At 40.7% G+C, this 17,092-nt stretch overlaps 1 protein-coding gene across 1 annotated transcript; it reads left to right on the forward strand.

The window, feature by feature from the left end:
- Positions 1-3,846: 3,846 nt before the first annotated feature.
- Positions 3,847-4,788, forward strand: LOC128103981 (olfactory receptor 2B2-like). The gene has a single exon (XM_052728700.1). It carries the CDS (start codon positions 3,847-3,849, stop codon positions 4,786-4,788), a length of 942 nt encoding a protein of 313 aa, XP_052584660.1.
- Positions 4,789-17,092: the final 12,304 nt, after the last annotated feature.

Raw genomic sequence — 17,092 nt, forward strand, 5'->3', positions numbered from 1 at the left:
ATGACATTTAATATGTTTAATAACCTGAGGCTCTTATGACAGTAAGACACGTCTGCTCCTGGCAGCACCAATCTACTTCATTAAATGATGATGGGCATCAAAGAACCTCCATTTGGAGCTTGCTTTCATTTCATTGATAGAGAGAATGAACCCAGAAAAGAAAATATATTCTGGATATATTGGAAATAAATACACATTTTCACAATTTTTCTTATATGAAATATATAATAGACAAAGTTAATAAGCAATTTGAAAAGATTGGTCAAATATCAGTCTCTTTCCTGATGTGGATAGAAATAAAAGGTATGAGAACATAATTATAGATGGATATACGGAACATAAAATAAATTTTCTGATTTCTGACAGAACTGATTAAATGATGACCAGATGTGGTGACACACCCCTGTGAACCCATGTGGAAACACACCCCTGTAAATCCACGTGGAGAAACACCCTTGTAAATCCATGTGGAGACACACTCCTGTAATTTCAACACTTGGAAGACTGAGGCAGGAGGAGCCTGGTCTTTAGGACAGCTTGGGGTATATATCCAGACTCTGTCTCAAAAAACAAAAACAAACAAACAAACAAAAAACAAAGGAACAAGAACAACAGTAATGGAATGACTTTAGGGAACTCACTGAATAATAACTGACAAGTGTAAACACAGCCCTGTTGGGCACAAAACGCAGTTGTTAGTTGTTCAGATGTTCTGGTTGTTGTTTTTCCCAACATCACTGCTGGAGTGTCACACAGTTAAGGAGCTGGTCCCTGGAGATGTTTATCCTGAACCAAACAACAATGAAAGGTGACGTCCCTTCCTAGATCTCCTCCCTGTTTCCATTGGGTCAGGAGGTTGGTTAGCCCCTATGGATAGTATAAAGGAAGAAACAGTGTTGAGATTTTTACCAGAGGCCAAAACCAGTATTTAGCTGAAAATGTATTTTCCCCATTTTTGTAAAATCAACCAGAAAATATCTCTTTGAAAGACAGTGATTAGCTCCCTGAAGAGTAATCAAACTGACTCCAGAACCACACTTTCTGGGCATCACCCGTGCATCCTGCTCACCATCCAGGTTGCTCTGACTGCAGACCTTGAGACTCCCAGCAAGCAGAACTAAAGAAGAATTCACTTCACCTGAACAAGTCCATGACTAGTACATGGAAATGGCATTATATTTGTGCCTTTTGAGTTAATTCTGTTTGAATGCCAGGCATTTTGGAAGTCGAAACTAATTTTTCTGTCTCTCATGCTTAAATCAGAGGTAAGTAGAATATATCAGAAATGTCTAAATAAACTCCCATTAGGATTTGAGCATTAGGAGACATTTGTCATCTCGGTGGGGACCATGGCCTTCACAGCAGGTCAGATGTCCCTTCTGTTTGCTGCTCAAGCAGATCTGGACCCTCAGGAAAGCAAGCTAAACCAGAGGAGCATAGAAACCCAAGTTTCTGCCTTCAGGGTTCATCTCTTCAAAGAGAAAATTTTATGTAAAACCTTCTCTTTATTAGCTGTGTGGGGGGAAAGACTTCTTGTTTATCTACAAATTTAGAAAACATTATACTTGAAAGACTCTCTCATAAGAATCTGAGGTAATTTGGAAAGCATAAAATAACACAATGTCACAGGAAAGGAAATGTGAGTAAGTTTGAAGCCAGCTTGGGATACATGAGACCATACCTCAAAAAATAAAAACTCTGCTGAGGTAATGAGAAAGTAGCTCAGGAGATAAATGCCTCATCACATAGATTTGAGGATCTGAGTTCAAACCACAGAAAACACTCTAATTAGAGCACACTGTGCTCTTCACAATCCCAGTGCTTCTAGGGAGATGAGAGACAGAGAAGAGAATGGTCTCGATCTGGAGGGCCAGCTAGCCTGCCTTATGCACCATGAACAACAAAAGAGAAAATAGGTCTCCACCAAGGTAAAAGACAGCAGCACCTGAGGGTGCCCTCTGACCTTCCTGTATGTGCTGCGGCATGTGTGTGTACAAACCAGCAACCACCGGTAGACACACACACACACACACACACACACACAAATGCATTGACCTAGTACTTCTTATCTCATGTTTATAAAATTACAGCAGACGAGGGGGTAAATATTTTAGAATAAGTGGGGAAAAAATCAATACCCATTGCTAATATTTAATGACTTTGGATAAAATTGATAAAAATATATTCTCATATTAATAAAGTTAATATCAAAACAATTTCTTAGGGCAATTTCCTTGGGATCCGTACTTTTTAGACAATGGGCACGTTACATCACTACTTCCAAGATATTTAGGATTCTGATTCACTTCACCCAAAGTATCCCAGCACTCTTGACACCTGTAGCCAGCACCTGTATTCCTGTGGCCCAGCACCTGTGCTCCCGTGGCCCAGCACCTGTGCTCCTGTGGACTAGCACCTGTGTTCCTGTAGCCAGCACCTGTGCTCCTGTGGCCCAGCACCTGTGCTCCTGTGGCCCAGCACCTGTGCTCCTGTGGCCCAGCACCTGTGTTCCTGTAGCCAGCACCTGTGCTCCTGTGGCCCAGCACCTGTGCTCCTGTGGCCCAGCACCTGTGCTCCTGTGGCCCAGCACCTGTGCTCCTGTGGTCCAGCCCCGGTGCTCCTGTGGTCCAGCCCCGGTGCTCCTGTGGTCCAGCACCGGTGCTCCTAGGAACCAGGCATTGCCAAACAGTTTACACAGATGAAAACATCCGTCCAAGGGATATGTTGCCTTGATCCCTGGGATTGAAGCTGACTGTTAGAGTTGTAACATGACCAATTGCACCACTGACCCATTTGGAAATGAACACTGTAGAAGCTCCAAGGGAATCTTTCGGCATTTCTGTCCTTGTATCACTGTGTCTGCATTGAACACTGCTGTGTTCCCAACCAGAGTCAGGCTGAGTGGGGTGACCTTGTGATTCTCAACAGGCCAGAAAATGCATTTGTATTTCTGTCTTACAAATGAGGATTCTGAAGATCAGAGCATAAGATGCATCTCAAGGCAATAAAACTAGTTAAAGAGAGGATTAGAATAAATTTGCCAGGCCTGTCAGGCTCATTATCACACCAGCAAACAATCCTGTGTAGATTCTGTGACATGAGCCTAAGAGGACAAGTCTCCTCACATTGTGTCTGAAAACTTTCTGGATAGATGTCATAATGTCTGGACTTACTTGAGGAAAGGGCAGGAATTGTGGGAAAACAAGGTTTAAATAGTTGTAACACATGCCCACAACCAGACACTCTCACTGATTCTGGGGAGAGATTTAAGTGAATTCAAATAATAGGAACAATATCTATATGCCCCAACAGCAGGTATCTGGGTAGAAAGTCCCCAGAAGACCCATCCATGGAAGAGCAAACCCCAAAGGAGAAGCTCTGTGGCTGTAGAAACTCATACAGTGCTGTGACTTGAAATCACTTTGTTAAAAACTGTTGCATGCCAGGCGGTGGTGGTGCACGCCTTTAATCCCAGCACTCGGGAGGCAGAGCCAGGCGGATCTTTGTGATTCTGAGGCCAGGCTGGTCTACAGAGCAAGATCCAGGAAAGGCACAAAGCTACTCAGAGAAATCTTGTCTCGAAAAACCAAAATAAATAAATAAATAAATAAATAAATAAATAAATAATGAAAACTGTTGCATAGGAATCTATAAATACCTATGAAAGGTTTGACAGACACTTAAACTTTTGTCAATACATTTTCACACTTAACAGGATCAGTTTGTAAATGCATAAGACACTGTGGCTTTGTCAGTTCACAAGTAATTGATGATGAGGCCAATAATCATGTTCACCAGCTTACTAACCCTTTGTGTTCCAGGGACCCGGAGGCTGTACCATTTAACATGAGTCTGGTGAATGAGAGCATCTCAGAGGAACTCATCCTCTTAGGGTTTTCAGATCGGCCATGGCTGGAGCTGCCACTCTTTGTGGTGTTTCTAGTGTCCTATATCTTGACCATCTTTGGGAATATGATGATCATTCTTGTGTCCCGCCTGGATGCCAAACTCCACACCCCCATGTACTTTTTCCTCACTAACCTGTCCCTGTTGGACCTGTGCTACACCACAAGCACAGTCCCACAGATGCTCATCAACATATGCAGCACCCGGAAGGTCATCAGCTATGGTGGCTGCGTGGCCCAGCTTTTCATTTTCCTGGCCTTGGGTTGCACCGAATGTCTTCTCTTGGGCGTCATGTCCTTTGACAGGTTTGTAGCCATCTGTCGGCCTCTCCATTACTCAGTCATCATGCACCACAAGCGCTGCCTCCAGTTGGCAGCTGCTTGTTGGATCAGTGGCTTCAACAACTCAGTATTGCAGTCTACGTGGACTCTTCAAATGCCACGGTGTGGTCACAAGAAAGTGGATCATTTCCTCTGTGAGATCCCTGCCCTACTCAAATTGTCCTGTGTGGATACCACAACAATTGAAGCTGAGCTATTTTTTGGAGGTATTGTCTTCCTTTTAATACCTGTGACTCTCATCCTCATCTCATATACTTTTATTGTCCAAGCAGTGTTGAGAATAAGGTCAGCTGAAGGTCGGCGAAAGGCATTTGGGACATGTGGCTCCCACCTAATTGTGGTGGTACTTTTTTATGGTACTGCCATCTACATGTGTCTGCAGCCTCCATCCCCTGCCTCCAAGGACCGGGGAAAGATGGTGTCCCTCTTTTATGGAATCATCACACCCATGCTGAACCCCCTCATCTACACCCTTAGGAACAAGGAGGTAAAGGGAGCATTTAATAGGTTGATAGCAAGGGTCTTTGTGATTAAAAAATAAGGGTTGCTCAAATAGCAGCACCATTAGAATACATTTTTATAGCCTGATAAATTATATTGTTTTGTTCCCTGTGGAAATATTATGATGATCCTCCTCAAATAAAATCTTGTTGACAGAAATCTATATTAGTGTTTTGCTGCCTAGATATATTCATTTCACAAATCCAGAGATGTGACTTTTTTTCTTAAATCTTTTTATTGATTTTTTGCGGGTTTCATATCATGCAACTGGATCCCACTCATCCCCCATCCCTTCCTATCTGCCCTTTTTCCTCTCCCCTTGCAGCCTCCTCCCAAAAATAAAATAAAGATTAAAAGAAAAATAAAAAACACATATTAACAAACAACAGTCTCATTGGGGAAGCTGTAGTGTAACACAGTGAGTCACACAGTTTACCCACCAGACCATACATCCTAACTTGTAAGTGTTCATTGCAATTAGTCATTTATCTGGTTTAAGGCCTCTGGCTTCTACTACACCATCAATATTGGGACCTCATGGGTCTGCTCTTGGTGGATATCGTGTTGCTGCCTTTGGAGACCTCTTCCTTCCCCTCACTAGCTGCAGCACACAGGATAGTGGGCCATGAACTTTGCCTGCGCTGCACACTAGAGCTGACCCTATTTCCCGGGGTGGAGGGTATGGGGTGTGTTTGTGGAGGCCAATGGCCCTGATTGAGAGCAGGAGAGATAACTCCCACACATCTACTGTGTGGTGGCACCAGGTGTCCTTCCCGTCCCCCTTGTTACCCCAGGTGGGTGGGAGACCTGGCCTCTGGGACATGAGAGCAGGAGAGCTGGACCTGTCCCTTACCAACTGCAGCAGCTGGGAGAGTGGGTCCTGCACCTCTCATGGGCAAAACAGAAGAGCTGTCCCTGATGGTGTAGGTGTGGGTGAGCCAGCCCTGAGGGCAGGAGAACAGGAGAACTGGCCCTGATTCTTGCTGCCTCCTTCATTGTGTGAGCTACCCACAGCAATGGTGGAGAACTCACTTTAATGGTGATGAAGAGGGAAAGCTGTTAAGCTGAGCAACCCAGCTACCACCCAGTCCCAGAACCAGGCCTATAGTTATCCTACCTCAACATCCACCTCATCTCTGAACTGCTGGAGCATGTGAAGGGACCGGACCTGCAGATCCAGAGCTAAAGGCTCTCCATGACACAGGAAGTGTCTTTTTATGATCCTCCCAAACAGCTAACCCTATAAGCTTCACATTTTCAGGCTTTATACCATTTTTATGTTTAGCAAGTTTTCTTAGACATCTCAGGGTCTAAAATACATGTTTGTGGATCTCTTCCCCAGAAAGAATACATTTTAATACACATAAATATTCACATCTACATACAAAAATCAGAACTGTGCTATTTTTTCTGACATGTTAGATCTAGCATAATTCTATAACACTGTCTGTAGCTTCTGCTCCCTAATCAGAAGTACACACTTATGAGACCAAGAGTGAAATTCTACACTGTTTAAGAAACAACACTCACTATACTAAAAAATTCAATTATAATTTCTAAATGTCTCATCAAATCTTCAATTCTTTATTTCTGTACTTTCTACCTCTCTTAAAGTCTAACTCAATCTCATCTACCAAAAATAAATAAGTAAAAATAATAAAGCTGGACTTTACAATTTGAATCAAACTTCTTAGGCAATTTAAACAATTTCTTCAGTCCATACATTTTTCTCCCTTAACCATTAGAGCACTACTTCCTGTTTAAATGATCTCACAAAAGTTCATCATACAATGATTTCCACCACTTCCTTAATTCAGTTTTCATATACAAGAAGAATGCTTATTGAATCTTTATTAGTTCCCTTGAGGTAGAACATACCATGATCCATACATCTTCCATTTGGCTTTCAGAACCCAAAAAGTGCTGAAGAATTTTATTTTAGTTTTTATGTGTACTGATGTTTTGTCTACCTAAATGTTTATGCACCATGTGTATGCAATATTAACGGAGGGTAGAAGAGGACATTTGATCTTCTGGAACTAGAGTTACAGACAGTTATAACACACCATGTAGATGGAGGGAATTGAACCCCAGTCCTCTGGAAAAGCAACTAGTGTTCTTTGGTTCCCAGTGTCTACATGGCTGCACATAACCATCTATAACTACAGTCCCAGGAGAGCTGATGCCCTCTTCTGAACTTCTGGCCTCTGTGGGTAATGGGCACAAAGGAGGCACACAGATAAACAAGCAGGCAAAACACCAATACACATAAAAATAAATGATACAAAAAGGACAATGGAATGAGAGAAAATTATTCTTAAGATGTATGAAATAAGAATAAAAGCAAGAAATAAGTTGGTAAAATTTAACAAAAAATCAATATACATACATCTACTTCATTTCATACACTACAAGATAATGAAATATGATTGATAACACATTCCATAAGAACTTCACTTGGGATAGCATACTGATAATAACACTGTGCTGGTTGGTTTTGTCAACTTGACATAAACCTAAGTATATCTTGGAAAAGGGAATTGTAATTGAGAAAAAGCCTCCATAAGATTGACTTGTAGACAAGTCTGTAGGACATTTTCTCAATTCATGATTAATGTAGAAGGGCCCTACCTACTGTGTGCAGTGCCATCCCTGGGCAGGTGGTCCTGGATGGCAAAGGAATACAGGCTGAGCAAAACCATTATGAGCAAATCAGCAATACATGTTTCTGCATGGTTTCTGCTTCAGTTCCTGCCTCTGATTTCTGTAGCTGAAGTTTTCTCTGGTCTCTTGCCTTGAGTTCTTTCCCTGAGTTTCATGGATGACAGACCAGCCAGCATTAGATGAAATAAACCCTTTCCTCCCCAAGTTGCTTTTGGTCATTGCGTTTTGTCATAGCTATAGAAATCTAAGTAAGACAAACACTGGTTTAGCTTTGGAATTTGCATTTTAATCAATCTATTTTGCAACTAAAATGAATTCATAGAATAGGGAGTGAGTGACGAGTTGAGGAATCAGAATATCAAAACTCTTGAAGACTTTTTAAGGCATGGATTTGTTCAGCACGGAGTAGGAAGTGCTTTGTACTGATGCCATTGACATCAGCATTGGAAGGGTGCTCATGAAATATAGTTTCTTTCATAAAGAGCAGAATCCCTACCAATGGATAAAAAAAATCAAGAAGTTAATTTTAGTACTACAGAAGAAAGGACTCATAAAGATATTGATGCTACACCATGCTAATTGAGTAGACCATTTCTGACAATCTTAGAAAATAGAAATGCATATAAAATAAAGATCAAATTAAAATCTGCTTAATGATTTCCTATTTCAGTTCTTTTTTAGAAATATTTTTACAGTGAAATCAAACTTGATACATTGATGTCTGTGAATGACCAAAGAATAAAACAGAGAAAACGAAGATATGACTTAGCAGGTGTCATGTAGAAGTTGGACTGATGGCTTGTCATCTGAGACCAGAGCTGCTGGAATCTGTTCTAATTCTTGTCATAGATGTCACACTATAAAATATGCAATGACACAAATGGGTTAATATCTCTGACATTTACAAATACCTATGGGAAGTCAGACTACACAGCTTGTAACAACCCTTCTAATCCAAAAAGTCTATGGTTCTGGCAACCACAATGTCAGATGAATTTGGTTAGTTTCCAGAAGATAAAATCTTGGGCTCAATGAAGCAATCAGCTGTATTTGTCACCCAAAGCCACCATAATATAATGTCCAATTCTTGATGAATTGAAACAACAAAACTTAGTTTTTGAAGTTCTAGAGGCCATACTTTTGAAATCGTAGTATCAGCTAGGGCTTCACTCTGGAGTGGTAGGAAAGAAAGTAGGGAAGCTCCTCTGCTTGTTTTAACAGTGGTCACTGTGGGCGTGTCTTGTTGGTTGACTCTAGGACACTTTAGGTTCTATGTCACATCTCTTTTTCCTCTATGTGCAATTCAGTTAAATCTCTCATCCCCTGTCTCCTGAGGATTCATGATGACATTTGTGTTGTGCAATATTACATTAACTAGGCAAAGATGTGTTACATTTGTTTATGTTGTGGGATATTGCTTTAACTTTGTAAAAATGTGTTACATTGGTTTATGCTTCACTTGTTTAATTATATAAAGATGTGTTGCTGTTTCGTCTTGCCTGTCTAAGACACCTGATTGGTCTAATGAAAAGATGGAGGACCAATAGCCAGGCAGTAGAGAGCAGTAGTCGAAGGGGCTGGCAGGCAGAGAGAATAAGTAAGGAGAAGAGAAGAGAGGTGAGCAATGAGAGAGAATAAGGGAGAAAGAAAGGGAGACTTCTGGGGCCAGAAGCCAGGCAGCCAGACATAGAGGAAACAGAAAGTAAGATATACAGAATGAAAGAAAGGTAAAAAGTCCTGACACAAATCATAGATAAAGAGAAACAGATTAGAACAAGAGCTAAGATAAGGCCAGCATTCATAACTAATAACAATTTTCTATGTTATAATTTGGGAGCTGGCTGGTGGAACAAAAGAAAGCCTGTTACACATTTGGGATCCATATGGATGATGAATCCTAAATGCCACCTCTAAGGATTTTCATTCAGGAGTTGGAGAGTTGGTGCCCTGGTTAGATTTTATTATCAACTTGATGTAAACCTAGAGTCACTTTGAAAGACAAAACTCATTGAAAAGTTTTCCAAGTCAGATTGGCCTTGAACATAGACTGTGAGAGATTTTCTTGATTGAACATTGACAAGGCAGGGGCCAGTCCACTCTTAATGGCACTATCCTAGGGCCGGTGTCATATCAGAAATCAGGCTGAGCATGAGTCAGAGAGCAAGCCAGTAAAAAACACTCTTTCATGGTCTCTGCTTCAGTTCCTGCCTCCAGGCTCCTACTTGAGTCCCTGCCCTGACTTCTCCTGGTGATAGACTGCTACCTGAAAGTGTAAGCTGGAATGAACCCCTTTCTCCCCAAGTTCCTTTTGATCATGGTGTTAACCACAGATCTCAAAGAAAACTGGAACAGTGGCTCAGCAGTGAAGAGAGCCGGCTGCCTCCTCAGGGTACCTGAGTTTGATTCCCAGACCCTGCATTGGGTGGCTTACCGCTACCTGTGATTCCCGCTCCAGGGATCTGACACATTCTTGAGCTTCTGCAAGCAGCTGCATACGTGTGACTTAAATACACACAGGCACATAAATAGACAAAAATTTCAACGACAAAAGTAAATCGTTTGAAAAAGATTTTCAACCATATATTTTGTCATTTGTGGCATCATAAATTACATGTTCTATATTTTTTGTGGGAATTTTTTGCTGTTGTTGAACGCTCTGAACCATTTCAACATTCTAGGCCATAGAGCCCCTCATCTTATACAGAATAAAGATAACTTAAGTGATGAAACTCTTTTCTGGATTCTTGAGCTGGTGAGCAAATACTTTAGTTTCACTTTTAGCATGAACATGTTCTTATTGCCAATAAAATTTTTTTAACTACACATATTTTTCCGTTTGAATTAGTGGAAGATTGCTGCTCTCTTTCTCTCTGTCTCTCTGTCTCTCTGTCTCTCTGTCTCTGTCTCTCTCTCTGTCTCTCTCTCTCTCTCACACACACACACACACACACACACACTGAATTAATCATTTAGGCAAAGTTGGCAGAAGAATAATACCCCGTTTTCAGATTCAAGAAACAAATAGTTTTATAAAAATTACTGGCACATATATGTATACAGGTGGACATATTAGCGAGTTGAGTGTAATAGCCCAGTGCATGCAAACAGCATGGTCTCATAAGAAGCCGTTTCCTTGTCCCCGTTTGCCTTGCTTTCAGCCTGGAACAGTCACTACAGTGTAATTTTAAAAGCTATGTGAACATTAATCAGCACCACGTGTGACAGGATTATTTGAAGCAGTATAACTTGTATTTAATATTTAATGTCAACAAACACATCAAGTACATTCTCATTAATGCTTTCATATATCTGCATAAACTATATTACAAATAACAATCATATCATGCAAATGTCCAATACTTTTCCTCCATTGTTATACAAAAACTTACCCTGTGTTATTAAAGTCCAGTGAAAACACCAGATTGTCAGAGCATTCAAACAACCCGCTCCATGCTATCCAGAAGCAATATCCTTTATAAAGTAAACTTTTTTAGCCAATATATAAAAACCAACAATTTTCTCATGTTAATATGGTAATGGGTGATGTTTTAATACATATAAATGCTGAGTTATGCTGAAATCAGATTGAACATAACCCAAATGTGTGTGATGAAAACATCTTGACCCTTTCTCCCAGATTTCTGAAATATACAATATGAAGTTATTATCCTCAGTCACCCTATGTGTTGGTTTGAAAGAAAATGTCCCCCAAAGAGAGTGGCACTACTGGGAGCTATGGCTTTGTTTGAGTAGGTGTGATCTTGTTGGAGGAAGTGTCACTGTGGAGGCAGGCTTTGAGGTCTCATAAATGCTCAAGCCATGCCCAGTGTCTCAGATCACTTCCTATTGATTATGAGTCAAGAGGTAAGAACTCTCAGCTCCTTCTCTAGCATCACGTCCTCCACCATGATGCTTTGTTTCCTGCCAAGATGATAATGGACTAACCCTCTGCTCTGTAACAGTCACCACAACTAAATGTTTCCCTTTATAAGAATTGCTGGGGTCAGGAGGTCTCTTCATAGCAATAGAAACCCTAACTGAGACAGAAGTTGGTACAGGGACTAGGGTATTGCTGTGATTGGCCTAACCATGGTTTTGTTTGAAGGAATATGGACCTTGGGGTTGTGGATTAGAAAAGCAGTTGAATGTTTTAAATGCTGCTTATCGGGCCATCCTAGGAGGAGATTGAAAACTATGTTGGGAGATATTTGATTACACTGTGTAAAGATATACCACTGTGATTGGTTTAATAAAGAGCGGAATGGCCATTAGCTAGGCAGGAAGCAGTTAGGTGGGACTTCTAGGGACAGAGAACTCTGAAAGAAGAAAGAAGATGGGATTGCCAGCTGGCTGCAGAGGAAGCAGAACAGGCAGGAAGGAAGGTAAAAGCCATGAGTCACAGGGCAACATGTAGATGAATAGAAAAGGGTTAATTTAAGTTATAAGAGCGAGTGGGACAAGCCTAACCTATAGGTGGAGCTTTCATAGTTAATAAAAGTCTCCTTGTCATTTTTGTGAGCTGGCAGCCCAAAGAAAAGTTTGATTACAAATGGTGTCCAATGTAGTTGTCCATATTTCCACTTAAGACCTGAGAAAGCTTTAAAAAAGATTATAAACACACAGAAACAGAGCCAAACTTGGCTTCTTAGTCCTGCTGTCTCTCATGCAGGTCCCAGTACAGAGACTCTCAGTCACTGCCTGTGGGCTTGAGCTGCCAGTTCACCATGAGTGAAGCTACACAGTGGTTTAAGGTTTTGCTCAAGCAGAAAGAAAAGATTACAGATACCCAGTAAAGCAGGTTCAGAGGGGAAAAAAACCTATAAACATTTCACAGTGTGTTTAACAATGTGTGAAGGGTTAAGGAAAAGAAAAAGAGTGTAGATAATCACAAAAAATAAATAGTGTAAGAATAATAAAGTCTTTAAAGTTAGAAGTAAATAAAAAAAAGAAAAAAGAAACCACATAAGGATGGGAAATAGTATAACACTGGGAGTTTGGACCTTATATAGTGCTTTTTTAATTTTGAAATTTTTGAATGCTAATGAACAGACAACAGTTGCTGAGAGACATTGAATTGGGGAAGGGACTGCTGAATTAAACCATCTTTAGGAATACCTTAACTTTAAAATGGAAGGCTAAAAACGTGTTACATTGGAGAAGAGGCTATGCTTTTGTTTCCAAGGAAATAAAAGGTTGTGGATTCCTTCCATGTTAACAGAGATCAGATTTGACTAGGGGAGACTTCCTAAGCATCTACAGACATGGAAGAGGAAGCTAAGAAAGACTTCAAGACAGGTGACATGTAAGCTGATCCCTCTTCAAGGGAACAGCTTGGAGACAAGATGAGACACGATAAATCTTGTTGGCTACAGAGCACTCATGATTAATTATTACATGCCATCCTTTTATATGGCATGGATAGAAATTTATATTACTGTTTGGTTATACAGTCCAAATGGACTTCTAAAGTTGACAGATACCTTTTAGCTGCTCAAACACAGAACAAGGAAATCATCTTTAACTGACTTGTGCACACTGCACATTCCATACTTGTGTTAATGAAAATATGTATGTTACCTTAAAACTTTTGTGTGTTTTCAGAGCAAGGAGACCAGACACCAATAATAACAGGTGGCCCAGATGATCCAATCTCTCGGGGTGCATTTGTTGCACTTTCCACAGAGTTCCACATCCAGAGCAGCTTCAAGGCTACTGGCAGAGATGGTCCAGCCTCACAGACGACTCCAGCCAGACTTCAGGTAAGTCCTACATTTTCCCACCTTACCAAGACTAGACAACAGCTAACTCTCCCAGGACTTGACCATTATCTTAATTTTCTCAGTGTCTCCTAAAGATGTCCTCATCCCTGGACAACAGGAAGCAGTCTAGAGATCATGATGCCCAAATTCCCAAGAGGTGTGGTGGGTGGTATTGGGTTATTCGGTAGGTTATGGATATTTGTCATCATTTAGAGGCGATATAGGAATATAGGATAAAAAGATGACTATTAACCTCAAATATTTTACATTGGTGTAGACTTTGCTATATTGATACAAATTTAATGTTATTTTTGTTATAATGTATGTATGTTTCTGTGCTTGTTTGGGGTTTTATGCTTATGCAGCTCATTTTAAAATATAATGTATAATTAAGAAATACAGGTTACTAGTTAGCCATCTATAATAATCAAACTTGTAATCACGTTAGGTATATTTTCAAGGTTAAACAGATATATATCCATAGAGACAGATGGTTGTCAAACACTTTAAGGCCTACAGAACATGACATTTAAGATGTTTAATAAACTGAGGCTCTTATGACAGTAAGACATGTCTGTTCCTGGCAGCACCAATCTACTTCATTAAATGATGATGGACATCAAAGAACCTGCATTTGGAACTTCCTTTCATTTCATTGATAGAGAGAATGAACCCAGGAAAGAAAATATATTCCAGATATACTGGATATAAATACATGTTTTCACAATTTTTCTTATATGAAATATATAATAGACAAAGTTAATAAGCAATTTGAAAAGATTGGTCAAATATCAGTCTCTTTCCTGATGTGGATGGAAATAAAAGGTTTGAGAACATGATTATAGATGGATATAGGGAACATAAAATGAATTTTCTGATTTCTGACAGAACTGATTAAATGATGACCAGAAGTGGTGACACACCCCTGTAAACCCATGTGGAAACACACCCCTGTAAACCCATGTGGAGAAACACCCCTGTAAATCCATGTAGAGACACACTTCTGTAATTTCAACACTTGGAAGACTGAGGCAGGAGGAGCCTGGTCTTTAGGACAGCTTGGGGTATATATCCAGACTCTGTCTCAAAAAACAAAAACAAACAAACAAAAAAAACAAAGGAACAAGAACAACAGTAATGGAATGACTTTAGGGAACTCACTGAATAATAACTGACAAGTGTAAACACAGCCCTGTTGGGCACAAAACCCAGTTAGTTGTTCAGATGTTCTGGTTGTTGTTTTTCCCAACATCACTGCTGGAGTGTCACACAGTTAAGGAGCTGGTCCCTGGAGATGTTTATCCTGAACCAAACAACAATGAAAGGTGACGTCCCTTCCTAGATCTCCTCCCTGTTTCCATTGGGTCAGGAGGTTGGTTAGCCCCTATGGACAGTATAAAGGAAGGAACAGTGTTGAGATTTTACCAGAGGCCAAAACCAGTATTTAGCTGAAAATGTATTTTCACCATTTTGTAAATTCAACCAGAAATTATCTCTTTAAAAGACAGTGATTAGCTCCCTGAAGAGTAATCAAACTGACTCCAGAACCACACTTTCTGGGCATCACCCGTGCATCCTGCCACCATCCAGGTTGCTCTGACTGAAGACCTTGAGACTTCCAGCAAGCAAAACTAAAGAAGAATTCACTTCACCTGAACAATACATGACTAGTACATGGAAATGGCATTATATTTGTGCCTTTTGAGTTAATTCTGTTTGAATGCCAGGCATTTTGGAAGTCAAAACTAATTTTTCTGTCTCTCATGCTTAAATCAGAGGTAAGTAGAATATATCAGAAATGTCTAAATAAACTCCCATTAGGATTTGAGCATTAGGAGACATTTGTCATCTCGGTGGGGACCATGGCCTTCACAGCAGGTCAGCTGTCCCTTCTGTTTGCTGCTCAAGCAGATCTGGACCCTCAGGAAAGCAAGCTAAGCCAGAGGAACATAGAAACCCAAGCTTCTGCCTTCAGGGTTCATCTCTTCAAAAGAAAATTTTATGTAAAACCTTCACTTTATTAGCTGTGTGGGGGGAAAGACTTCTTGTTTATCTACAAATTTAGAAAACATACGTGAAAGTCCTTCTCATAAGAAAATGAGGTAGTTTGAGAAAGCATAAAATAATGAGGTGTCGCAGAAAGGAAATGTGAGCGAGTTTGAGGCCAGCCTGGGATACATGAGACCATAACTCAAGAAATAAAAAACTCTACTGAGATAATGAGAAAGTGGCTCAGCAGATAAATGCCTCATCACATAGATTTGAGGACCTGAGTTCAAACCACAGAAAACACTCTAGAGCACATTGTGCTCTTCACAATCCCAGTGCTTCTAGGGAGATGAAAGACAGATAGGAGAATGGTCTCGATCTGGAGGGCCAGCTAGCCTGCCTTATGCACCATGAACAACAAAAGAGAAAATCGATCTCCACCAAGGTAAAAAACAGCAGCAACTGAGGGTGCCCTCTGACCTTCCTGTATGTGCTGCGGCATGTGTGTGTACAAACCAGCAACCACAGGTAGACACACACACACACACACACACACACACACACACACACACACACACACACACGAAAATGTATTGAAACAGTGTATCTTATCTCATGTTTATACAATTCCAGCAGACAAGGGTGTAAATATTTTAGAATAAGTGGGGGGGGGGGGAATCAATACCTATTGGTAATATTTAATGACTATGGATAAAATTGATAAAAATACATTCTCATGTTGATAGAATCAATATGAACACAGTTTCTTAGGGCGATTTCTTTGAGATCCATACTTTTTAGATCCTGGACTTGCTACATGACTCCTTCTAAGATATTTAGGATTCTGACTCACTCCACCCAAAGTATCCCAGCACCTTGTTCCTGTGGTCCAGCTCCTGTGCTCCTGTGGTCCAGCACCTGTGCTCCTGTGGCCCAGCACTGGTGCTCCTGTGGTCCAGCACCAGTGCTCCTGGGGACCAGGCATTGACAAACAGTTTACACAGATGATAACATCTGTATTCATATTCGTTGCCTTGGCCCCTGAGATAGAAGCTGACATTTAGGGTTGTAACATAACCATCTGCACCACTGACCCATTTGGAAATGAACACTGTAGAAGCTCCAAGGGAATCTTTCAGCATTTCTGTCCTTGTACACACTGCTGTGTTCTCAACCAGAGTCAGGCTGAGTGGGGTGACCTTGTGATTCTCAACAGGCCAGTAAACGCATTTATATTTCTGTCTTACAAATGAAGAACCTGAAGATCAACGCACAAGATGCATTTCTAGGGCAATAAAACTAGTTACAGTGGGTGTTGGGGTGGATAAGCCAGGCCTGCCAGCCTCATTATCACACCAGCAAACAATCCTGTGTAGATTCTGTGACATGAGCCTAAGAGGACAAGTGTCCTCACATTGTGTCTGAAAACTTTCTGGATAGATGCCATAATGGCTGGATTTACTTGAGGGAAGGGCAGGAATTGTGGGAAAACAAGGTTTAAATAGTTGTAACACATGCCCACAACCAGACACTCTCACTGATTCTGGGGAGAGATTTAAGTGAATTCAAATAATAGGAACAATATCTATATGCCCCAACAGCAGGTATCTGGGTAGAAAGTCCCCAGAAGACCCATCCATGGAAGAGCAAACCCCAAAGGAGAAGCTCTGTGGCTGTAGAAACTGGTACAGTGCTGTAACTTGAAATCATTTTGCTAAAAACTGTTGCATAGGAATCCATAAACACCTATGAAAGGTTTGACAGATGCTTAATCTTTTGTCAGTATATTTTTCAAACCTAACAGGATCAGCTTATAAATGCATGAGATACTCTGGCATAGTCAGTTCATAACTAACTGATGAGGCCAATAATCATGTTCACCAGCTTACTAACCCTTTGTGTTCCAGGGACCCGGAGGCTGTCCCATTTAAC

This window comes from Peromyscus californicus, unplaced genomic scaffold (assembly GCF_007827085.1).
Source record: "Peromyscus californicus insignis strain IS unplaced genomic scaffold, ASM782708v3 Scaffold_8__1_contigs__length_139910024, whole genome shotgun sequence".
NCBI lineage: Eukaryota > Metazoa > Chordata > Mammalia > Rodentia > Cricetidae > Peromyscus > Peromyscus californicus.